This window comes from Anolis carolinensis, chromosome 3, assembly GCF_035594765.1.
Source record: "Anolis carolinensis isolate JA03-04 chromosome 3, rAnoCar3.1.pri, whole genome shotgun sequence".
In the NCBI taxonomy this organism is placed as follows: Eukaryota; Metazoa; Chordata; class Lepidosauria; order Squamata; family Dactyloidae; genus Anolis; species Anolis carolinensis.
In genome coordinates, this window is record NC_085843.1 from 280345506 (window position 1) to 280368165 (window position 22660).

Below are 22660 nucleotides of genomic sequence, written 5' to 3' on the forward strand. Positions count from 1 at the left end.
TAACAGTGATACGTATGCATCAAATGCGCATGCAATGTATCCACACAATACTTAAAATATTTAAAAATTAAGTATTAAGCTACTTAATTGGATAGGGGAAAAAAAGAGTCCACACAAAGGGTGCAACCACACTGTAGAACCAATGCAGTTTGATATCAGTTTAACTGCCATGACTCAATGCTATGGAATCCTAGGAGTTACAGCATGGAAAAGCACCAGCATCCTTTGGCAGAGAAGATGAAAGACCCTGCAAAACTATAACTCTCAACATTCCATAGCATTGAGCCAGACCGTTAAATTGCATTAATTCTACAGTGTAGATCCAGGTGGGCAGAGTCCTGCCCTTGCGAATAGGCTCAGGCAAAAGCAAAACACTGCAGCTTCTAGCTTATTTGTTAATCCTCATTGATAGGTTTTGCCATCTTGATCACATTTTGACATTGTTTAGCCACATTGTGTCCCAATTTTCATCTATAAAAAATTGGATGGTGGAGCTCAGCTCAGCATTCTTGATTCCTCTTCTTTCTAGGCAGCTTCCCAGAGTATTTGAGTTGTTTTGGGTCTCGATCAAAAGAAAAAAAGGGGGAAATTACTATTATTATTATTATTATTATTATTATTATTATTATTATTATTATTATTATTATATTGTATGACACAGCAAACAAGATAGATATGCTGGATTTCGTATCACAAAATCACAAGTCGAACACTTCCCAAGTGTCTAGGACTGTGTGATGTATTATTATTATTACTTTATTATGACACAGCAAACAAGATAGATATGCTGGATTTCGTATCATAAAATCACAAGTCGAACACTTCCCAAGTGTCTAGGACTGTGTGATGTATTTTCGGATGATGCGTGCAGATCCCAGTAGGGTGGCCTTTTGCAGCTGGCAGATCGTAATTTTGTCAATGTCTATTGTTTCTAAATGCCGGCTGAGATCTTTTGGCACGGCACCCATATTATTATTATTATTATTATTATTATTATTATTATTATTATTATTATTATTCCGTCTGTCAGTCTGAATTTGGACTTCTGAATTCAGACTGACAAGAGTTTTGGAGCACAATACTCCTGACCTCACAATCGTGGAGGATCTTCAATGTGGCAATCCCAGGCGACAGCAGAATTGATGAGAAGCAACTGGAAAAGTTGACACGATATGAGGATTTAAAGATCGAACTGCAAAGACTCTGGCACAAGCCAGTAATGGTGGTCCCAGTGGTGATTGGCACATTGGGTGCAGTGCCTAAAGACCTTGGCCTGCACTTGAAAATAATCAGGGCTGACAAAATTAACATCTGTCATTTGCAAAAGGCAACCCTACTCGAATCTGCACGTATTATTTGCTGATACATCACACAGTCCTAGGCACTTGGGAAGTGTTTGATGTGTGATCCAATACAATAGCCAGCAGAGTGATCTTGTTTGCTGTGTACTAATCATGTTGTGTATCTAATAATAATAATAATCATAATAATAATAATAATGAAATCCAGCATGTCTATCTTGTTTGCTGTGTCATAATATAATAATAATAATAATAATAATAACAATAATAATAACAATAACAATAATAATAATAATAATAATACCTGGCTCTGGCTCACGAATGGGACACTGAAGAATGAGACAGAAGGCCTGGTTCTTGCAGCCCAGGAGCAAGCCATCAGGACAAAGGCAATTCAGGCCAAGATCGAAAAATCAGCTGATGACCCAAAATGTAGACTGCAATGAAGCTGATAAAACTATTGATCATATCCTCAGCTGTTGTAAGAAAATCGCACAGACAGACTACAAACAGAGGCACAACTATGTGGCCCAAATGATTCATTGGAACTTATGCTTCAAGTACCACCTCCCAGCAGAAAAGAACTGGTGGGATCACAAACCTGCAAAAGTATTGGAGAATGAGCACGCAAAGATACTGTGGGACTTCCGAATCCAGACTGACAAAGTTCTGGAACACAACACACCAGACATCACAGATGTGGAAAAGAAAAAGGTTTGGATCATTGATGTCTCCATACCAGGTGACAGTTGGATTGATGAAAAACAACAGGAAAAACTCAGCCGCTATCAGGACCTCAAGATCGAACTTCAAAGACTCTGGCAGAAACCAGTGCAGGTGGTCCCGGTGGTGATGGGCACACTGGGTGTCGTGCCAAAAGATCTCAGCCGGCATTTGGAAACAATAGACATTGACAAAATTACAATCTACTGGGATCTGTGCGCATCATCCGAAAATACATCATACAGTCCTAGACACTTGGGAAGTGTTCAACTTGCGATTTTGTGATATGAAATCCAGCATATCTATCTTGTTTGCTGTGTCATACAATGTTGTTGTGTCAATAATAATAATAATAATAATAATAATAATAATAATAGATGTTTGTGCCACTAGTCACGGGACCATGTGTCCAAGGCATGAAACTCCAATGTGTTCAAAACCTCTACACTTGTCCTAATGCACTGGTCCCAGTTGCATCTTAAAGAGAGGTAGGTTAACGTGGAATTGCATGAAACTCAAACGGGAGTGGGTGCCGTGTACCTCCCAGGATATACTCGAAACTGACTTCCTTCGTTCCCTTTGGCAGCTGGAACTTGAAAGTGCGGACCAAGTTAGTGAAGAATAGGAAGAGCTCAATCTGGGCTAGTGGTTCTCCTACACACGTTCGGCGGCCTGCAAGGAGAAGCAGGAGAGCAGAGTTATTGCGTAGAAGGAGCTTATCAGATGTTTCGAACCAATATCAATTCACAATTTACCTTGAAAAGTCATGCAATGGTATTTTGCCATGGATTTATCCAATCAAAAAGCAAATACAGTAGACTTTTAGTTAATTGGAGCTCAAGGAACCAGAACTCTTGAGCAACTAGCAAAGAAATTTTTAAAAATACTTTCTCCACATACAGTAGAGTCTCACTTATCCAAGCTAAACGGGCCGGCAGAAGCTTGGATAAGCGAATATCTTGGATAATAAGGAGGGATTGAGGAAAAGCCTATTAAATATCAAATTAGGTTATGATTTTACAAATGAAGCACCAAAACATCATGTTATACAACAAATTTGACAGAAACAGTAGTTCAATACGCAGTAATGTTATGTAGTAATTACTGTATTTACGAATTTAGCACCAAAATATCACGATGTATTGAAAACATTGACTACAAAAATGGCTTGGATTATCCAGAGGCTTGGATAAGCGAGGCTTGGATAAGTGAGACTCTACTGTATAGAAAAACTGTTACATTGGGTTAAATATGACTTTATTTGTCATAATTTGCTTTTAATGACTGTATTCCAATATTAATATCAAGTCAATACAAAGTCTGTAATAAGAGGATTAGTATTATTTAGGCCTATTTTTAATAGTAATTCTCAAGCAACCAGAAACTACGTTTATCCAGCATCTATCAATGACCATAGGTGATGGTTAATTAATAATATTAATTATATATGATATATTACATGTAATATTAATAATAATATTACAATATATATAGTATAATATACAGTAGAGTCTCACTTATCCAACATTCGCTTATCCAACGTATATCCAAGATATACATACTGTACTATTGTTTTATGAACTTGTTTTAATTTTTGGGAAAAAATATTAAATAAAAATAGTATATAAAAAGGGAATAAATTTGGATAAGTGAGACTCTACTGTAGTAATTTATTTTCAGTATTTTGCTATCCTAATAATATAATATTGTATGTACATTTAATTTGTAAGCTGCTCTGAGTCCCTTTCGGGGTGAGAAGGGCGGGATATAAATATATTAAATAATAATAATAATAATAATAATAATAATAATAATAATAATAATGATTTAGTACAATACAGTAATTTAATGCTTATATGGTGCTATGCTAATAATATATTGTATGTTCATTTGATTTGTAAGCCGCTCTTGAGTTCCCTTCGGGGTGAGAAGAGCGGGATATAAATGTAGTAAATAAATAAAAAATGGTTAACTGAGAGTCTATTATATATGCAAAACTACATATAGTACTAGGAAAATGAACACGCCAAAATGTGAATAATGTAAAAGTAGCATTCAAAAACGCATTGTGTTTGGAAAAGTGAGTGCAAATATGTCATTAAAAGACATTATCCAATTTGGGACAAGGACTGGTGTTTTAGGGCCCTTCCGCACAGCCATATAACCCAGGATATCAAGGCTGATAATCCACAATATCGGCTTTGAACTGGGTTATCTGAGTCCACACTGCCATATAATCCAGATTTTATGCACATTGTGTGAAATGGGCCCTAATCTATTGTAGGAATAAATCCCAAAACCATTGATCTGATGAAGTGACCACCAGCCTGCAATAACTTATGCTAAGCAAAATTTGTATTAGGAGATATGTTCACACACACACACACACACAAATACATTAATTTTCCTACTAATATTGAAAAATGTAAGTTTGGAGACTAAAAACATTTTGAAATTTGGAACAAACCAAATGCATCATTGGAAAAATGAAAACCAGAGAGGAATGATCAATCTCTATTGGACTCCCAGTTTTTCAATGTAGGTCAATCATTTTGCAATATCTGTATTTGTACATAGTGAGACATCTTGGAGATGTCACCAAAGTCTAAACATGTTCTTCATTTATGCTTAATGTTCACCTTGATCTCATAGCCTGAAGGTAAATATTTTTGTGCATAAAACAAAATTTGTGTGCACTGAACCATTTGAAAGCCATTGTGCCACCATCTCATATGGATAATTTCAGTTTCTGAAGTATTTCGGCACTCTGGTTAAAGGATGCTCAACCTGTTAATGCCACAGATTTCTAAACTCTTCACAGTTTGCATTTTGGGAGAAAGAATGGTATGAGTTCATACCTGTTGAAAAGGGTAGGAAAGCTCTGTTGCTGACAAAGTTGTCCTCTGAATCGAGGAAATGCCCTGGGTTGAATTTCCAAGGAGTTTCCCAGAAATTGGGGTCATACAGCACAGAGTGATTGTTGGGAAGGACCAACGTTCCCTGCAAGTGGAGAAAATAAGTAGAATTAACTTTGTTTGTTGTCAAGGCCGTTGACAAAAATGCTTTGGAGAAGTTCCTTTTGTTAGATAACTTCTAGAATCCCTCGTCCACCATGGTTGGGATGTTCCAGGAGTTACAGTCCCTCAAATTGACTCATTTAGGCTCCGATGATATGCAAAGAGATGTGTGTGTTTCAAAAGACAATAAGAACAAAAGCAAGTGCTTGTAGCACATACAAACAAAACCACATGACGGTAACGGAATGACTGTTCTAACCAGGAAGTATGTGCTTTTTTTTCAAAGGTTCAAAAGGTAAATTAGTACAGAGTTTTGGCCTGGTGGTTTGAATGAAAAGTAATGCCTCCACCTTCGTAACTCCTCAACAGATGGCAGTCCTGGTCTGCGGGAGGTACTGGCTTGTTCAGTAGACTCTCCTCTACAGTTCCATTTGGCAGGAAGCCTTAGCATCAAACGGTTGTGTTGTTAAAGTGCGAAGTATGGAACCCTGCGCAGACAGGGAAGCCTTAGCATTGAACGGTTGTGTTGTTAAAGTGCGAAGTATGGAAACCTGCGCAGACGGGGAAGCCTTAGCATTGAATGGTTGTGTTGTTAAAGTGTGAAGTATGGAACCCTGCGCAGACGGTCGGTCAATGCGACTTAAGCAACGTGCAGTCATTGAATTCTTGACAGTAGAAGGTATCACCCCAAAGGAGATTCATCAGAGAATGCAAGCTGTTGATGTGAGTCCTATGCATCGTTGGGCGAGTAAGTTTGAAGATGTTGAAGTGGGAACATCTGACTTGCATGACAAACAAAGAGTTGGATGTCCTGTGACAGCAACCACCGAGTTTCACAAGCAAAAGGTGGACAGATTGATTCAGGACGATCGTCGTATCACTCAGAGAGAAATTTCAAGCATAATCAGCATTTCACAAGAACGTGTGGGTCACAGTATTGCTTTGCTTGGCTATCAGAAGATCTGTGCACAATGGGGACTGAGACGCCGGTTGCAGAAACAGAGTGTCGACTTCTGTGACAGCTTCAGAAAACCCTCGTTTTGATTGATGCAGCAAAAAAGAAGGGGCCAAATGTCCCCTCTTGTGATTATACATAACTATACAAACATTTTATATGCTTAAACCTATTTTTTATATTTTATTAGAAATCTTAAAGACAAGTCATGATGGTGTCACACCCTCAAAGGGTGTCCTCTGTCGAGGCGGGATAGGTGCATGATTTATAGTTTCCACAATCACGCCTTCCCTGGAAACTCTGCACACTGGACTGAATTCCTCAGAGGCAAGCCCAAAATAAACACAAACAGCAGAGTGCTTATCTGCAGAATGGAACTGCACCATCTGACCTTGTGCTGCTTGCTCACTCTTGAGAAAACTCTGATTCAGCTTTCATCCAAACTCGGAAGGCTTTTAATTTTCACACGTTGCTCTATATACAGATATACACACTCAGATCAGGATCCCTTGATCCCCAATCAGTCAATGGCATATACAGAGATATACTCATGATGTAGGGAAACAGATACACAAGCAAGAGATATCGGCAACAGACGTACAGTAAGAGAGTTCACATGGAAAGGGAAAGAACAATTATTTCCTGCCTTCCTTTATAAACACTGCTTGCTCGTCATCAGCCAGGGACAAAAATGAATGATGCAACACTTGTCAGGAATCTCACATGGTCATGGCTCAGCCATTTCAGCATGACTGTTCTGTCACGCGCTGGGCCTATAGCTATTGTCTTTGTATAGGATGTATACTTTATGCCCAGCGGGAAGCCAGGGTGCCTCAAAGAGAGTTTCTTGAGGATTTTCCTGAAAAATATAGTCCTTTGAGTCTTTAATGAGATAACAAAATATTTATTATTGAAGAAATAATAAATCTTCAAGGAGTGAAATAACACTTCAAGGTTTCCTTAATAAACTGTTGGCCTTTTCAGTCTTGCCCCCAGGGGACAGACAATTGGCTTTGGATAACTGTGCTTTCTCTATAAGAAGAAACCCCCCTTATAACCTCTCCTAGGCTGTCTATTATATGGACCTAGCTGATGTGGGACCCACTACTGATTCCAAATGCATCTGGGTATTGAGTGGACCTACCAACCAAGGCTTGCAGATGTTTCAGCTGGGGTTCCGTGGATCTGTGGTGCTGTTCCCTCTCTGAGGTTTCTTTGGAAACTTTAGGGCTATTTCCCTCAGGAACTGTGAGGCCGAGAGGCTGTGCACTCTTAGCCAGAACCTTTGGGACCTTTCCTCTGGAATTTCTGTTTCTGATTCCTCAGATGTTCTATATCCCCGGATGTTCTTGAGATATGAAGCTTTTCTACAGGACGAGCTGGTCTACGTCCTATAGCTTACCTTCCTTAAGCGAGACTGACTTAAAAATGGCTTCTTCCCTCCCAGAGCCCTGAACAAGGGGTGGAACCAAACTTAATGCTGATGGACAGGCGGTCTGTCCTATGACTGCAAACATTAGCAGAAAGAAAATAAAGTTGGAGCTTCTGGTACAGCCGTACCAGCACAATGACCCTTAGGTAACATATCACCACCCACTTAATCATTCTGCAAGTGTATGATCACATGTCCATTAGAAGTGTATTTTACACAATAGGATTACTGCCCATGCATTCCTGTCGAGGAGACTCCGATAGTGTGGTAGGTTAAACCCTTGTGCTGGCAGGACTGATGACTTGAAGGTTGGATTGCTGACCTTAAGGTTGTCAGTTCGAATCTAACCCGGGGAGAGCATGGATGAGCTCCCTCTGTCAGCTCCAGCTCCCCATGCGGGGACATGAGGGAAGCCTCCCACAAGGATGGTAAAAACATCAAAACAACTGGGCGTTCCCTGGGCAACGTCCTTGCAGATGGCCAATTCTCTCACACCAGAAGCAACTTGCAGTTTCTTAAGTCATTCCTTGACACACACACAAAATCATGTCTAACAATGCATCCTCTATCTAACATCCCCATGTGCCGATTGCGCTCCCTAGTGATCCCACTGCACTGTGCTGTGGGAGATATTGTACCTTTGGGATGGGGAAGCCCAGCACAGTGATATCCTTCGAGCACGTCCTCAAGGGTCCAACGCCAGTTGTGTTGCTGAACCGCAGGATCTCATGAAGCACAGCATTGGTGTAGGGCAGTTTAATCCGGTCCTCATAAGTGATGGTGTGAGAAGGTCCCAGGAGAGCATTGATTTCCTTGTAGCTCTTTTCTACTGACAAATAACTGGATTAATATATAGCAGCAGAAGCTTGCTTCTTCCTCTTTCTCCTTGCAGTTCCCTGTGTTTTAAACAACGCTTTTAACATCTACGCACTTTATGATCATGGGCATGTATCACGTCCTCCAGAAGGAAATTTAAGGCTCTGTATTTGTAGAATGGGTGAAGTAGACTATACTTACTACATTATTTACCTTTTCCAGCTTTATCAAACCTCCTTACAGGGTGAGGGCAGATATTTGGAACTATGCTGGCTGCTATCGGACTGTGGTTTAAATGTCACATGTAACACTGCTAATGTGTTGTCAAAGGCTTTCATGGCCGGGATCACAGGGTTGTTGTATGTTTTCCGGGCTGTATGGCCATGTTCCAGAAGCATTCTCTCCTGACGTTTCGCCCACATCTATGGCAGGCATCCTCAGAGGTTGTGAAGTATGGAGAAACTAAGCAAGGAAGGTTTATATATATATCTGTGGAAAGTCCAGGGTGAGAGAAGAACTCTTGTCAGCTGGAGGCCAGTGTGAATGTTGTAGTTAATCACCTAAATTAGCATTGAATAGCTATTCAATATATATATAAACCTTCCTTGCACTAGAGGAAGACTCTGTGTCTTCAAACATAGGCCATTTGGACTGAGGCTGAGGATTGCTCTGGCATTCACAGCCATTGAGAAAGAGGGACCTGGAAAAGCTTCTCAGCTGCAGAGCTCCTTGGACTCAAGACAACCAGAGACTGTAATGTATATTTTCCTTTACCCCTTTGAAAATTCCAGCTTATTGCCTTAAAGGGATAACCTTTTGAAACAATAAAACCAGTTTTGAGATATCTACAGTGTTTTGATCCTTGGGAGTTCCAGCTTCCCTAAAGGAGGGCAAGAAGCAATCCCCTGGGGAAAGATGTCACGTCCATGCCTCTTTCGCTAAGAGTTATAGCCCCAGGCGTGACGGCACAGTAGTGCTATAAGGACCAGTTGGGACTAACAATAGGATTTAGATCAAGTATGGGCAAACTTTGGCCCTCCAGCTGGTAGGCTGTTAGGAATTGTGGGAGTTGAAGGCCAAAGTTTGCCCATGCCTGATTTAGATCCACATCTGTATCAGGCCAGGGTGAATTGTTTTGGGTTAATGAACACATAAACGTTGTTAAAACCCTCTTCATGTGCATTTACCCACCTTGAACATCTGGGCAGTTCAACAGGTAGCAGAATGCCCAACAAAAGGTGGTAGCCATGGTGTCCATTCCTCCAAGCAACAGGTCGACAGCTGTTTGGACTAAGTTATCTTCATTGAAAGTGGATGTTGGGTCATTTTTGGTCTGAAATCAGAATGCATTTGGAAATAAAGAAAACAGCATAGATTTCATTATTTATTTACAGTATTTACAGTATTTATATTCCGCCCTTCTCACCCCGAAGGGGACTCAGGGCGGATTACAATGAACACATATATGGCAAACATTCAATGCCAACAGACAAACAACATATATAGACAGACACAGAGGCATTTAACATTTTTTTCCAGCTTCACGATTCCGGCCACAGGGGGAGCTGTTGCTTCACTGTCCACTGGTGGCTGTACTTCCTCATTCTTTTCCTTGTGTTTTGCTGGCAGTTTTATGATGTTGTAAATTAGTTAAATTAGCCTCCCGCATAAAGCGTACCTAAATTTCTCTAATTGACAGATGCAACTGTCTTTCGGGGCTTCATAGGTCAACAGCAAGCCGGGCTGTTAAATGGTCTGGGGCTTAACCCGACCCGGGCTTCGAACTCATGACCTCTCAGTCAGTAGTGATTTATTACAGCTGGTTACTAGCCAGCTGCACCACAGCCTGCCCTAAAACAACAAAAATATTGTGAAAACAACAAAAATATTCATAGCTGAAGAAAAATGTCCCTATGCCCAATTGGCGAAAAATAATAATTGGTCCCTGGGAATCCTGAAGACTACAAAAATAACCCCATCCTGATATCTAAAGAAAAGGAAGCTTAAAGAGGGTGGGGCTTGCTCTTACCTTTGCCATTTGACCCAGGTAGAAATCAACGAAATCATGGGGTTCATCACCTTCCTTCCATCTTTCCGTGTGGCTTTGGATCTCTTCCTTCACTAGATTGTGTATGAAGTCATTGTATTCCAAGACTTCTTGATAAAGTCCTTTCAGGTGATTCATAACTCCTGGGAGAGCGTCATACATCTGTAGGTGATAAAACAAATGGGAGACAAAGGGGAGAGGACCCATAACTTCATTTTGGAGCTTTGTGAGAAAACTTCACTATACTGGGAATTAATGGTTGGGCTTTTTTTTTTTTTTACAGAACAGTATCTCAAGTATTAATTCTGTAAAAGCAAAACAGGCCAAAAAATCAAATAAATGAATATATCTGAAGTGGTCTTAGCCAATGCACGTTTATTTCTAAGCCGAAGAGCCGGCGTCGTCCGTAGACACCTCTAAGGTCATGTGGCCTGCATGACAGCATGGAGTGCCATTGCCTTCCCGCCGGAGTGGTACCTATCAATCTACTCACATTGGCATGTTTTCAAACTGCTAGGTTGGCAGAAGCTGGAGCTAACAGTGGGCGCTCACTCCGCTCCCGGGATTTGAACCTGGGACCTTTCGGTCTGCAAGTTCAGAAGCTTCAGTGCTATAGAGTCCCAAAATTTCTATTATGACTGATTTCCCAAGATCTCAGTTAAACAACACTTTAAAATATCATTTAATTGAACTTTGCTTTAACTATAGGTAAAGGTTTTTCCTGACATTAAGTCTAGTCTTGTCCAACTTGGGGGGTTGGTGCTCATCTCGATTTCTAAGCCAAAGAGCCGGCATTGTCCGTAGACGCCTCTAAGGTCATGTGGCTGGCATGACTGTATGGAGCGCCGTTATCTTCCTGCCAGAGTGGTACCTATTGATCTACTCACATTTTCATGTTTTCCTACTGCTAGGTTGGCAGAAGCTGGGACTAATAGCAGGAGCTCACCCCTCTCCCTGGATTCAATCTGCTGACCTTTTGGTCGGCAAGTTCAACAGTTCAGCGGTTTAACCCACTGTGCCACTGAGGGCTCCTGCTCTAACTATACACGTTGGAAATTGAATCAAGAAACTTTGACCACTTTAGCAAGTTATATCTTATTTTTCAATGAGTGATTCTGATTAGTACATGGAAGAGAGACTACACACCAAGTAAGGATATGAATGAATTCTGCCTGAAACCTTGACAAACTGCTCAAGTCATACAGGGCTGAAGTGCATAAAATTGAGCATGATGTCAAGAATGTAGGCTGGGAATAATTTTGTCCTACTCCCATAATACCAAAACTTGGAGTGACTCAAAGATGTGGAAAGATGGGAGAATCCAGACTAAGAAAAGGAAGAAAATCCATATAGAGTGCATAGTTTGCAGGTGTAGTGGTGGCCTTCAGTTTGGGCAATTTAAAAAATAAGGGTGATTATAGGCCAATGATGGGCAACCTTTTGCACTTGGTGTGTCAAAATTCACCAAAAAACCTAGCATGACTTGGGTGGTGTGTCGCTTCAAGAAAAAAAAAAAAAACAATTTCACAATATGTATAGTTTAAATAACAAAAATGTATAATTGTAATATATAACTGTATTTAATAAATCAAAAACTATTTACTACCATTATTTCCATGTACAACAATCTATGATACCTCTTGCAATTTCCACGCTGATTTCTCTCTATTCTAGTTTCAATGTAGTCATGAATAATGAATAATATAAAAATAATATAAGGTAATAATATGATAATATACTGCAATAATGATAGAATAATAATAGAATGATATAATATATATATATAAATGTAATGTGCATAATTCCCGTGGAGTAAACAACAAAACCACTGGACCAAATCACACCAAATTTGGCCACAAAAGACATAGTCATCCAATCAATCTGCATGCGGCAGCGTGTCAGCAAAAACAGCTAGGTGTGTCAGTGCTGACACGCGTGTCATAGGTTGGCCATCACTGTTATAGGCAGTCCCCCAAGTTACAAACAAGACAGGTTATGTAGGTTTGTTCTTCAGTCGACTTTGTATGTAAGTCAGAAAAAGTACATTTATAAAGTTTAACTCCAGACATGGATAGCATAGGGGAAGGATTAGCACTCCTGTGGTGTTTGTTTTGCTGTCTGTGTGCCCCTGTTCAGGAGATTTCACTTTAGATTTAAAAAAATGTGACTTGTTGTGGAAACAAGAATAGTAATAAAGCTTCCGTTGAGCCATCTTTCCCCCATGTTAACTCTTTCAGGACTGAATTTCTCTTCTGAAGGGTAGATTTCCTTCACTTCCTGTTGTCTCATCCCTGTTTTTAATTATGAGTCGTTTGACTGGATTATGGCCTGAATAGATTATTGGATTATTATGTATATCTTTAAGTCTTGTGGTTAGTGTATTTGAAACAAGATATATATCAATCTGTGATAGGGATTTGTGGCTCTCAGAGAAAAATGTGCATTTGCGGGCATTTCCATGTTTAGTTCTCTAATCCTAGGCTGATTGGTTTTCCATTTTTCAGACAGGATGCTCTTATCCATGTACTCCTCAGGAACTTAGCTTCCAAAATCAGATGTACTCTGATGTGTTCAGGGTGATATGGTGATTTTAGGAATGTCTTTGGTCTGATTCAGTGTGGCTTCTTACAGGTTACTATGACAGTAACACATGGAAACCAAGAAAAAGGTAACTTGGCTACGTCCTTGATTTGTTTAAATGGAAATCTCAGAACACAAGGAAACTTACCCTGCCCCAGAAAGTAAATGGCGTGTAAACTACCAGAGAGCCAGCTTTTATCAATTTGTTGAAAGACTCGTCCTCATAGAGAAAGCGATGACCGAACAAAAAAGAGCATATGACATTACCCACAGCACGGACAATTTGGGTTCTGGGTTCAAAGGCCCTTCCTGTAAATACAAAAAAGTATTAATTACGACAAGTTGGCAATATTATGCAACAAGAACAAGAAGAATTTGCAAGAGCCATATGGGTCTACTGCTATCAATCATTGGAGCTTTTTATCCCAAGTATGTTTTGTCCATCAAAGCTTCTTGAACTATGATGTATCCTTTGGTTGATCTTCAGTCTTCATGTCTGGCTGGGTTTTTCAATTCTGCCTCTTGGTTTGCCCTGTGGTCCTAACTGTTCCATTGGTTCTCAGGCCCAAAACATCTCACATCATTGCTTAAACCTCTCCCAGTATTTAGCAAAGTTGTGTCTTAAGTTGATTAAGATGTAGTCCTGCCCTCAAGCATCAGGTGAGAAGGCTGGATATGTTAAGGGAGGATTAAAGGAGGACATGATAGCCATGCTTAATTAAAGGAGGACATGATAGCCATGCTTAAACATTTGAAAGCATATTGTATTGAAGATGAAGCAAACTTGTTTTCAGTGGCTCCAAAAACAGAGACATGGAGCAATAGGTTTGTCCTCATGCAGGATTTCAGCCATGCTTGCTGTTAGGAAATGAAACCTAACCAACTGGGACATGGATAGGTTTCTGGAAAGAACGCACAACGCCTTGGACAAAAACAACTTTAGTTGAGTATGTTCACCTAAATAGCTGATACTGAATACTGGCCGTAACAAAGAAATACTAAATTTTCCTAGTGACTGTATATATTCGAGTATAAGTCTAGTTTTTCAGTCCTTTTTTTTAAGACTGAAAAAGCCTCCCTCAGCTTATACTCAGGTGAGGGTCCTGGTTGGCTTATATTTGGGTCAGCTTATACTCGAGAATATATGGTACATTTATTATTTTTCTCTATTATTATTGGTATTATTACATTTATTATTTTTCTCTATTATTGTTGCTACTACAGTAGAGTCTCACTTATCCAACATAAACAGGCCGGCAGAACGTTGGATAAGCAAATATGTTGGATAATAAGGAGGGATTAAGGAAACGCCTATTAAACATCAAATTAGGTTATGATTTTACAAATTAAGCACCAAAACATCATGTTATACAACAAATTTGACATAAAAAGTAGTTCAACACATGGTAATGCTATGTAGTAATTATTGTATTACGAATTTAGTACCAAAATATCGTGATGTATAGAAAACATTGTCTACAAAAATGCATTGGATAATCCAGAACGTTGGATAAGCGAGTGTTGGATAAGTGAGACTCTACTGTATTACATTTATTTTATTCTATTTTTATTATTAATACATTTATTATTTCACTCTGATCTTATTATTATTATTGCATTTATTATTTTACTCTATTTATTATTACATGTATTATTTTCCTATATTTATTATTATTATTATTATTATTATTACATGTATTATTTTGCTCTATTATTATTAAAAGGATACATAAGCACATTTACATTGAGGAAGATGAGAATAATGATTTGATCAGAGTTGGACAATCTTATCTTAAATTTGAGCTTTATGTAAATATTCAAAAACATTTAACTTACTGATCCCTCAATTAATGTAATTTTATTGGTATCTATTTTTATTTCTGAAATTTACCACCCTCGGCTTATACTGGAGTCAATGTTTTCCCAGTTTTTTTGTGGTAAAATTAGGTGCCTCGGCTTATATTCAGGTCGGCTTATACTCGAGTATATCTATATATAAAAAAGGGTAATGGAATCATGGCAGCGGACAAAACAACTAAACTAAACACCCCACAACCTTGAAAATTGACAGCACAACCTCTCATCCACACCTCTATGTTCATACAACAAAAAGAAAAGAAAAATTAAGTCCTAGCCACAGCAACGCGTGGCTGGGCACAGCTAGTACAATATATGTTTTTACCTTGTTTGCTTGAAAACACTTTCAGAAGATGTTGGGCCTCTTCTTGTATTTGGTCCTCCAACTCCTTTGTTCCCATCCCGAGGTGTCTTAGGACCATCATGACAAAGCGTTTCTGTTGTTTCCAGGTATGTCCACTTGTAAGAAATACACCTGCGGCATCAAGAGAGTGAGAATCAGTGTGGTATAATGGTTTGACTATTGGACCATGGTTCTGGAGACCAGGGTTTGAATATCTGCTTGGCCATGGAAACCCACTGGATGACTCTCTTAGCTCTAGAAGAAGGTAGAGGCAAATCTCCTCTAAACAAATCTCCTCCAAGAAGATCCCATGAGGGTTGCCACAAGTCATAAATGACCTGAAGGCACACAAGAACAATAATCAAGAGAATCCTCATTCCAGGTCAAGACATACATGCCTGTTTCCATTACAGCAACATCTTAACATATGGACTTGCAAGAGTAGTAAAAAGGTAAAGGTTTCCCCTGACGTTAAGTCCAGTCATGTCTGACTCTGGGGGTTGGTGCTCATCTCCATTTCTAAGCCAAAGAGCCGGCGTTGACCGTAGACACCTCCAATGTCATGTGGCCACAGGCATGACTGTATGGAGCGCTGTTACCTTCCCACTGGAGCGGTACCTATTGATCTACTCACATTGGCATGTTTTCGAACTGCAAGAGTATCCTGGTCTAAAACTTGATAGCTCCAGCCCCTCCATCTCAGGGTTGGGAATCATGTGTCACAGAAATGGGGAAAGTCCAACCCATAAGCTACATGGGGCTCCTGACCCCAAAATCATCATCATTATGGTTTGCCATTTTCACCACATTCTGTAGTTGCTTGGCTGCAAGTGTCTGGGTTTTCATCTGTGTAATATTGGAGGGTGTGGGATTGTGATGAAGATTTGCATTTCAACAAGAGACAACTACAGTAGAGTCTCACCAAAGCCCCAAACGGCTTCCTTGCAGCAAGGGAGGATGCCAAGGGCTCGATGAGGAAAGAAGCGGCGAATGATTGGGTTTTTTTTGGGGGGGGGGGCAGAAATACTGCTTGCTTACACTTGGAAATTACCTAGGGCCGGCTCTGCTTTTTTATTGTAGCACTAGCTGTGCCCGGCCACGCGTTGCTGTGGCGAAGTCTGGTGGTATGGGAAATAAAGTATTGAGGAATTGGTGGTAGTTAAGGTAAAGGGTAAAGGTTTTACCTTACATTAAGTCCATTATAAATGGGTTATATAGCTATGTGGAAGGGCCTTGAGTCTACACTGCCATGTAATCCAGTTAAAATCAAATGATCTGTATTTTATAGGCAGTGTGGAGTGAGGCCTAACTGTGCCTGTCTCCTGGGCTGAGTAGGTTGCTAGGAGACCAAGTGGGTCTCCTTTTAACTGGCAGCTATTGGATAAAAACAATTATTCCTCTCCCTCTAATTAGGACTTTATTTTTCTTTTCTTTTTGTTGTATGAACGTAGAGGCATGGATGAGGGGTTGTGCTGCCAAGTTTAGTGTTTCTGGGATGTGTAGTTTTGTTGTTTTGTCCTAGGCCGAAATTTCATTACCCTTTTATATATATAGATTTTTCTTTCTTTCTTCTTTTCTTCTTCTCGTTTTCTCTCCCCCCCCCCCCCCTCTTATTCCACTTGGGTGGGTATTAGGTTTGCTTTGTTGTTGTATAACATGTAGTCTTGTCTTGTCTCTTTACCATTATTTTTGTGCATCACAACTTCAGAAAAGCACAAATAAATATTTTTTTTTAAAAAAAAGAAAGTGAACACACTGCATTCCTAAAATGCAGATATTCTCAAAGTTTATCTTGGAGTTGGCTGATGCTCCTTGCTTGGAAAGAAGGAGGTTTGGTCAGAAGGATTGATGTATATCATATGATACAAATGCTGCAACGAATTAACCCACAGGATTTTTGCTCCCTTGTTCCTCTCCAATTGCTAGGGAGGGTCCGATTCATCTTGTCCATACGCCTGGCCACATCCATGAACATCACGGACCCCGCCGTCAGAGACGCCATTGTGAAGAAGGTGAGATTTTGTGGGTAACAATGCCTTGCAATTAGACCTTCCAGGTGAGGCCTTCCTTGGAGAAAGGAGAGACTTCTGGGGAATGCCTTCATAGAGATCTCTTCCAAGGCATTTTCTTCAATTACAAATCAAATTCCACCCACATCCATGGACCAGGGTGGGAATATTGTGGCCCTTTGAGTGTTTTTGAATCATGAGTCCCAGGAGCTAGAGCCAGAATAGTCCATGGTGAAGAAACCTGGGAGTTGTAGTCCACCCATCTTTGGAGTTATACAACTCCCCATTGGAAACAACTTGATTTCTCCTCTTTTTGATTGCTCATTACAGTCAACTCACTGGGGTTAGGTGCATAGGATTCCCATGAAAATGATACATTGCAAATACAGTAGAGTCTCACTTATCCAAGCCTCGCTTATCCAAGCTTCTGGATAATCCAAGCCATTTTTGTAGTCAATGTTTTCAATATATCGTGATATTTTGGTGCTAAATTCGTAAATACAGTAATTACTATATAGCATTACTGCATATTGAACTACTTTTTCTGTCAAATTTGTTGTATAACATGATGTTTTGGTGCTTAATTTGTAAAATTATAACCTAATTTGATGTTTAATAGGCTTCTCCTTAATCTCTCCTTGTTATCCAACGTACTTATTTATTTATTTATTTATTTATTTATTTATTTATTTATTTATTTACAGTATTTATATTCCGCCCTTCTCACCCCGAAGGGGACTCAGGGCGGATCACATTATATACATATAGGACAAACATTCAATGCCCATAAACACATCGAACCGAGACAGAGACAGACAGACAGACAGACGCAGAGGCAATTTAACCTTCTCCTGAGGGGCTGTTCGATTCTGTCCACAGGGGGGAGCAGCTGCTTCATCATCCACTCTGATGGCACTTCCTCATTCCAATGTCGTAAATTAGTCAAACTTGCCTCCCCACTTTTATAAGTGGTACCTTATTTCCTACTTGATAGATGCAACTATCTTTCGGGTTGCTAGGTCAGCAACAAGCAGGGGCTATATTTTATTTTTAATTGACGGGTGCTCACCCCGCCACGGGCGGGACTCGAACTCATGACCTCATGGTCAGAGTGATTTATTGCAGCAGCTGCTCACCAGCCTGCGCCACAGCTTATCCAACGTTCTGCCGGCCTGTTTATGTTGGATAAGTGAGACTCTACTGTATTTGTCAATTTTCAAACTAAAATCCAGTTTCTCCAACAGGACTACTTTCTATATTTGTCACACAGCTCTGACAAATAGCTCTAAAAAGCACAAATAGTCTAAGAAAAGAGCAATTCTGGTATTTACCTTTTTCTCCCATCAGATCCAAAAAGAGAGGTGTGAGGGCTCTTGCCGAAAGCTCTTCTGAAGAAGTCACCAGTCCTTCTCTCACTGCCTCGTAGCCATTCAACACAACGAGTGGGGTCGTCCCCAACCACAAGGTGTAGATGTTTCCATAGCTCTTTGTTAACTAGAAGAGTGAAAACCCACTGCTTTGATTAAAAAATTGGTTAAAAACAAAAAGAGTAAAGCAGCAGTGACTATTAGTCTTGTAGGTACGGTATATGTAAGCTAAAGTAGAATCTACATTATACTTTCCATATTCCCATTCCAAGTTTTCTTTTGCAAATGGAAATGAATGAAATGAGGCTTACATAATGAAATGAAATATTTTTCAAAATAAAAGTAACCTTCCAAGTTCTACCATTTTGAGTTTTAGCCAAACCAGTTCTCTCCAACCATCCTATGGCGCTTGCAATATTTTCCTTCTGCAATGAATGAGGCAAATTATTTCTTTCATTGTGTTATAGTAACAGTAACTAACGACAACTGACCAGCAAATTTGCTTGGGATGCTTTGTTAGGGGAAGTGGGAACTGAATTAGTTCATGACTTAATTACCGTATATACTTGAGTATAAGCCGACCCGAATATAAGCCGAGGCACCTAATTTTACCACAAAAAAACCTGGGAAAACATTGACTCCAGTATAAGCTGAGGGTGGTAAATTTCAGAAATAAAAATAGATACCAATAAAATTACATTAATTTAGGCATCAGTAGGTTAAATGTTTTTGAATATTTACATAAAGCTCAAATTTAAGATAACTGTCCAACTCTGATCAAATCATTATTCTCATCTTCTTCAATGTAAATGTGCTTATGTATCCTTTTAATAATAATAGAGCAAAATAATACATGTAATAATAAATAAATAAATAAATAAATACAGGAAAATAATACAAGTAAGAATAAATAGAGTGAAATAATAAATGCAATAATAATAATAAGATCAGAATGAAATAATAAATGTAATAATAATAATAATAATAATAATAGAGTAAAATGAATGTAATAGTAGCAACAATAATAGAGAGAAATAATAAATGTAATAATACCAACAATAATAGAGAAAAATAATAAATGTAATAATACCAATAATAATAGAGTAAAATAATACATGTAATAATACCAATAATAATAGAGTAAAATAATACATGTAATAATACCAATAATAATAGAGAAAAATAATAAATGTACCATATATACTCGAGTATAAGCTGACCCAAATATAAGCCAACCAGGACCCTCACCCGAGTATAAGCCGAGGGGGGCTTTTTCAGTCTTAAAAAGAGGGCTCAAAAACTAGACTTATACTAGAGTATATACAGTAAATGCAACCAAGCCATTTCTGTATTCTGGTTGTAAGAGTAGTTTGTGACCAAAATAACTTATTATACTTCATTGGAGGGCAAATAACTAGTTAAAGTTATTTGAAAGGTGTAGAAGGGATTGTACCCCTGGTAGAACTTGGAGAATTATTTTTAAAATCTATGGAATTTTGAGACTTGTAGTTTGATGAGGTTGAGAAGCCTTATCTATATATATAAAAGAGTGATGGCATCAGGGCAGTGGACAAAACAACAAAACTACAAGCCCCACAACCTCGAAATTTGACAACACAACCCATCATTCACGGCTCTAGGTTGATATAACAAAAAGAAAAGAAAAATAAAGTCCTAATTAGAGGGAGAGGAATAATTGTTTTTATCCAATTGCTGCCAGTTAGAGGGCTAAGCTCCACCCACTTGGTCTCCTAGCAATGCACTCAGCCCAGGGGACAGGCACAAGAGTTTGGAGAGACCCCTAAGGGCCATCCAGCCCAACCGTTTCTACTATGCAGCAGGACACAATCCAAGCATTCCCAACACATGGACAACGTATAAATACTATACAATACTACACAGGGACATAGACCCCCTCTACCCTCACCACTTTCACAGTACACAAACAACCAAATGCATACTAAACATAAAGACAACCATACAGCAGACATTCAATACCACCACTACCTCAACAAGTTCTCACCAACACCACCAGACAACGTCACAGCAACGTGTGGCCGGGCACAGCTAGTAGATCTTATAACACTACAACTCCACCGATTCCATAGCATTGAGCCATGACAGTTAAAATGGTGTCAAGCAACATTAATTCAATAGTGTTGATGCAGCCTTAGAAAAGCATTATGATTTCATTAATGAATTAATAACACACCAAATTAGACAGTCCCTCTCCCAGAAGTTATTAAGACATTAATTGTTGCAGCCTCCTTCAAGCGCTTCCAGTCATTACCTGAGCCAAAGTTTCTCGCTTGAGTGAAAAATCCAGTTGCCAAAGATTGCCAATAATTGGAAGAGGAGTCGGTCCAGGTGGAAATCTGTTGCGTGCCCATTGATGCTTCAGAAAATGCACCATTAAGAGGAAGAGGATGGAAAACATTACAAATCCAGCAATCTGAAGCATCTCAGCCTGAATATCTCTTTCACTTGGTCTTGCCTTTTTCCTGGAAAGAAACCCCTAATGATTGCTTGGAGCGGTTATCTTTCCAGTCATCTCTCCAGCACTTTCTCCCCTTTCCCTGTTGTCTTTTATTCTTATTTAAGGGATTTTACCCCCCTGTTTATCCTAATCCCACCTCCTTGTCTCCAAATTCTCAGTGGTTTAGCAGCCACGCAATGAGAATTGCTGGGCAGGTAAAATAATCCGTTCCTTCCTCATAACCAAAATGATGAGTTTTAAAGTCCAAAATGAAATCTGCAACCACATTGAAGATTTATGACTGCTTGACACCATATCAACTGACATGGCTCAATGCCATGTACTGTATATACTCGAGTATAAGCCGACCCGAATATAAGCCGAGGCACCAAAAAACTGGGAAAACATTGATTCCAGTATAAGCCGAGAGTGGTGAATTTCAGAAATACAAACAGATACAGTAGAGTCTCACTTATCCAAGCTAAACGGGCTGGCAGAAGCTTGGATAAGCGAATATCTTGGATAATAAGGAGGGATTAAGGAAAAGCCTATTAAACATCAAATTAAGTTATGATTTTACAAATTAAGCACCAAAACATCATGTTATACAACAAATTTGACAGAAAAATTTGTTCAATACGCAGTAATGTTATGTTGTAATTACTGTATTTACAAATTTAGCACCAAAATATCATGATATATTGAAAACATTGACTACAAAAATGGCTTGGATAATCCAGAAGCTTGGATAAGCAAGGCCTGGATAAGTGAGACTACTGTACCAATAAAATTACATTAATTGAGGCATCAGTAGGTTAAATGTTTTTGAATATTTACATAAAGCTCTAATTGTCCAACTCTGATTAAATCATGATTCTCATCTTCTTCAATGTAAATGTGCTTATGTATCCTTTTAATAATAATAGAGTAAAATAATACGTGTAATAATAATAATAATAATAATAATAATAATAATATACAGGAAAATAATACATGTAGTAATAAATAGAGTAAAATAATAAATATAATAATAATAATAAGATCAGAGTGAAATAATAAATGTATTATTAATAATAAAAATAGAGTAAAATAAATGTAATAGTAGCAACAATAATACAGAAAAATAATAAATGTAATAATACCAATAATAATAGAGAAAAATAATAAATGTACCATATATTATTTTACTCTATTTATTATTACCTGTATTATTTTCCTGTATTATTTATTTAATATTATTATTATTATTACATGTATTATTTTGCTTCCTCTAACAAAACTTTCCGAGCAAATTTGCTTTTCAGTTCCCATTAGTTACTGTTACTGTAAAATAAATACAACAACAAATAATACATTTTACACCTGTGTCAGTAGCGTGATAGAGTTACTATGCATTTTAGATCAAACAAAAACTATTCTGAGGGTTGGTTTCAACATTGTGGATCTTCATTTAAACTTTAGACAAAACACTGGATATGTCCAGAGGAGAGTGACCAACATGATCAAAGTTCTGGAAACCACAAACTAAGATAGTAAGACATAGAGCAATGGATTCAAATTTCAGGAAAGGAGATTCCACCTAAACATTAGGAAAAACTTCCTAAGGGTAAGATCTATTCAGTTGTGGAGAATACTGCCCTTATGTGTAGTGGAACCTCCTTCCTTGGAGGTTTTGAAACAGAGCCTGGAGGACCATCTGTCAGAAGGGCTTGAATTGTGTGTTCCTGCATGGCAGAA

The 22660-nt window shown here is 38.8% G+C and overlaps 1 protein-coding gene across 1 annotated transcript; it reads right to left on the bottom strand.

Moving 5' to 3' along the window:
• Positions 1–973: 973 nt before the first annotated feature.
• LOC103279730 (cytochrome P450 2J5) lies at positions 974–20970 on the bottom strand. The gene is made up of 9 exons (XM_008116257.3): positions 20738–20970; positions 18412–18574; positions 15054–15203; positions 13020–13180; positions 10274–10453; positions 9436–9577; positions 8067–8254; positions 4883–5024; positions 974–2696 (listed from the first exon to the last, which is right to left on the bottom strand). The coding sequence occupies exons 1-9, from the start codon at positions 20906–20908 to the stop codon at positions 2518–2520; spliced, it is 1476 nt and encodes a 491-aa protein (XP_008114464.3). The 5' UTR covers positions 20909–20970; the 3' UTR covers positions 974–2517.
• Positions 20971–22660: the final 1690 nt, after the last annotated feature.

Coding starts and splice junctions, on each gene's coding strand:
- LOC103279730 (XM_008116257.3), bottom strand. CDS start 20,908: ATGCTTCAGATTGCTGGATTTGTAATGTTTTCCATCCTCTTCCTCTTA. Junction 13,181..15,053: donor AGTGTTTTCAAGCAAACAAG/GTAAAAACATAT, acceptor TTGTATTTACAG/GAAGGGCCTTTGAACCCAGA. Junction 10,454..13,019: donor CATTTACTTTCTGGGGCAGG/GTAAGTTTCCTT, acceptor TATCACCTACAG/ATGTATGACGCTCTCCCAGG.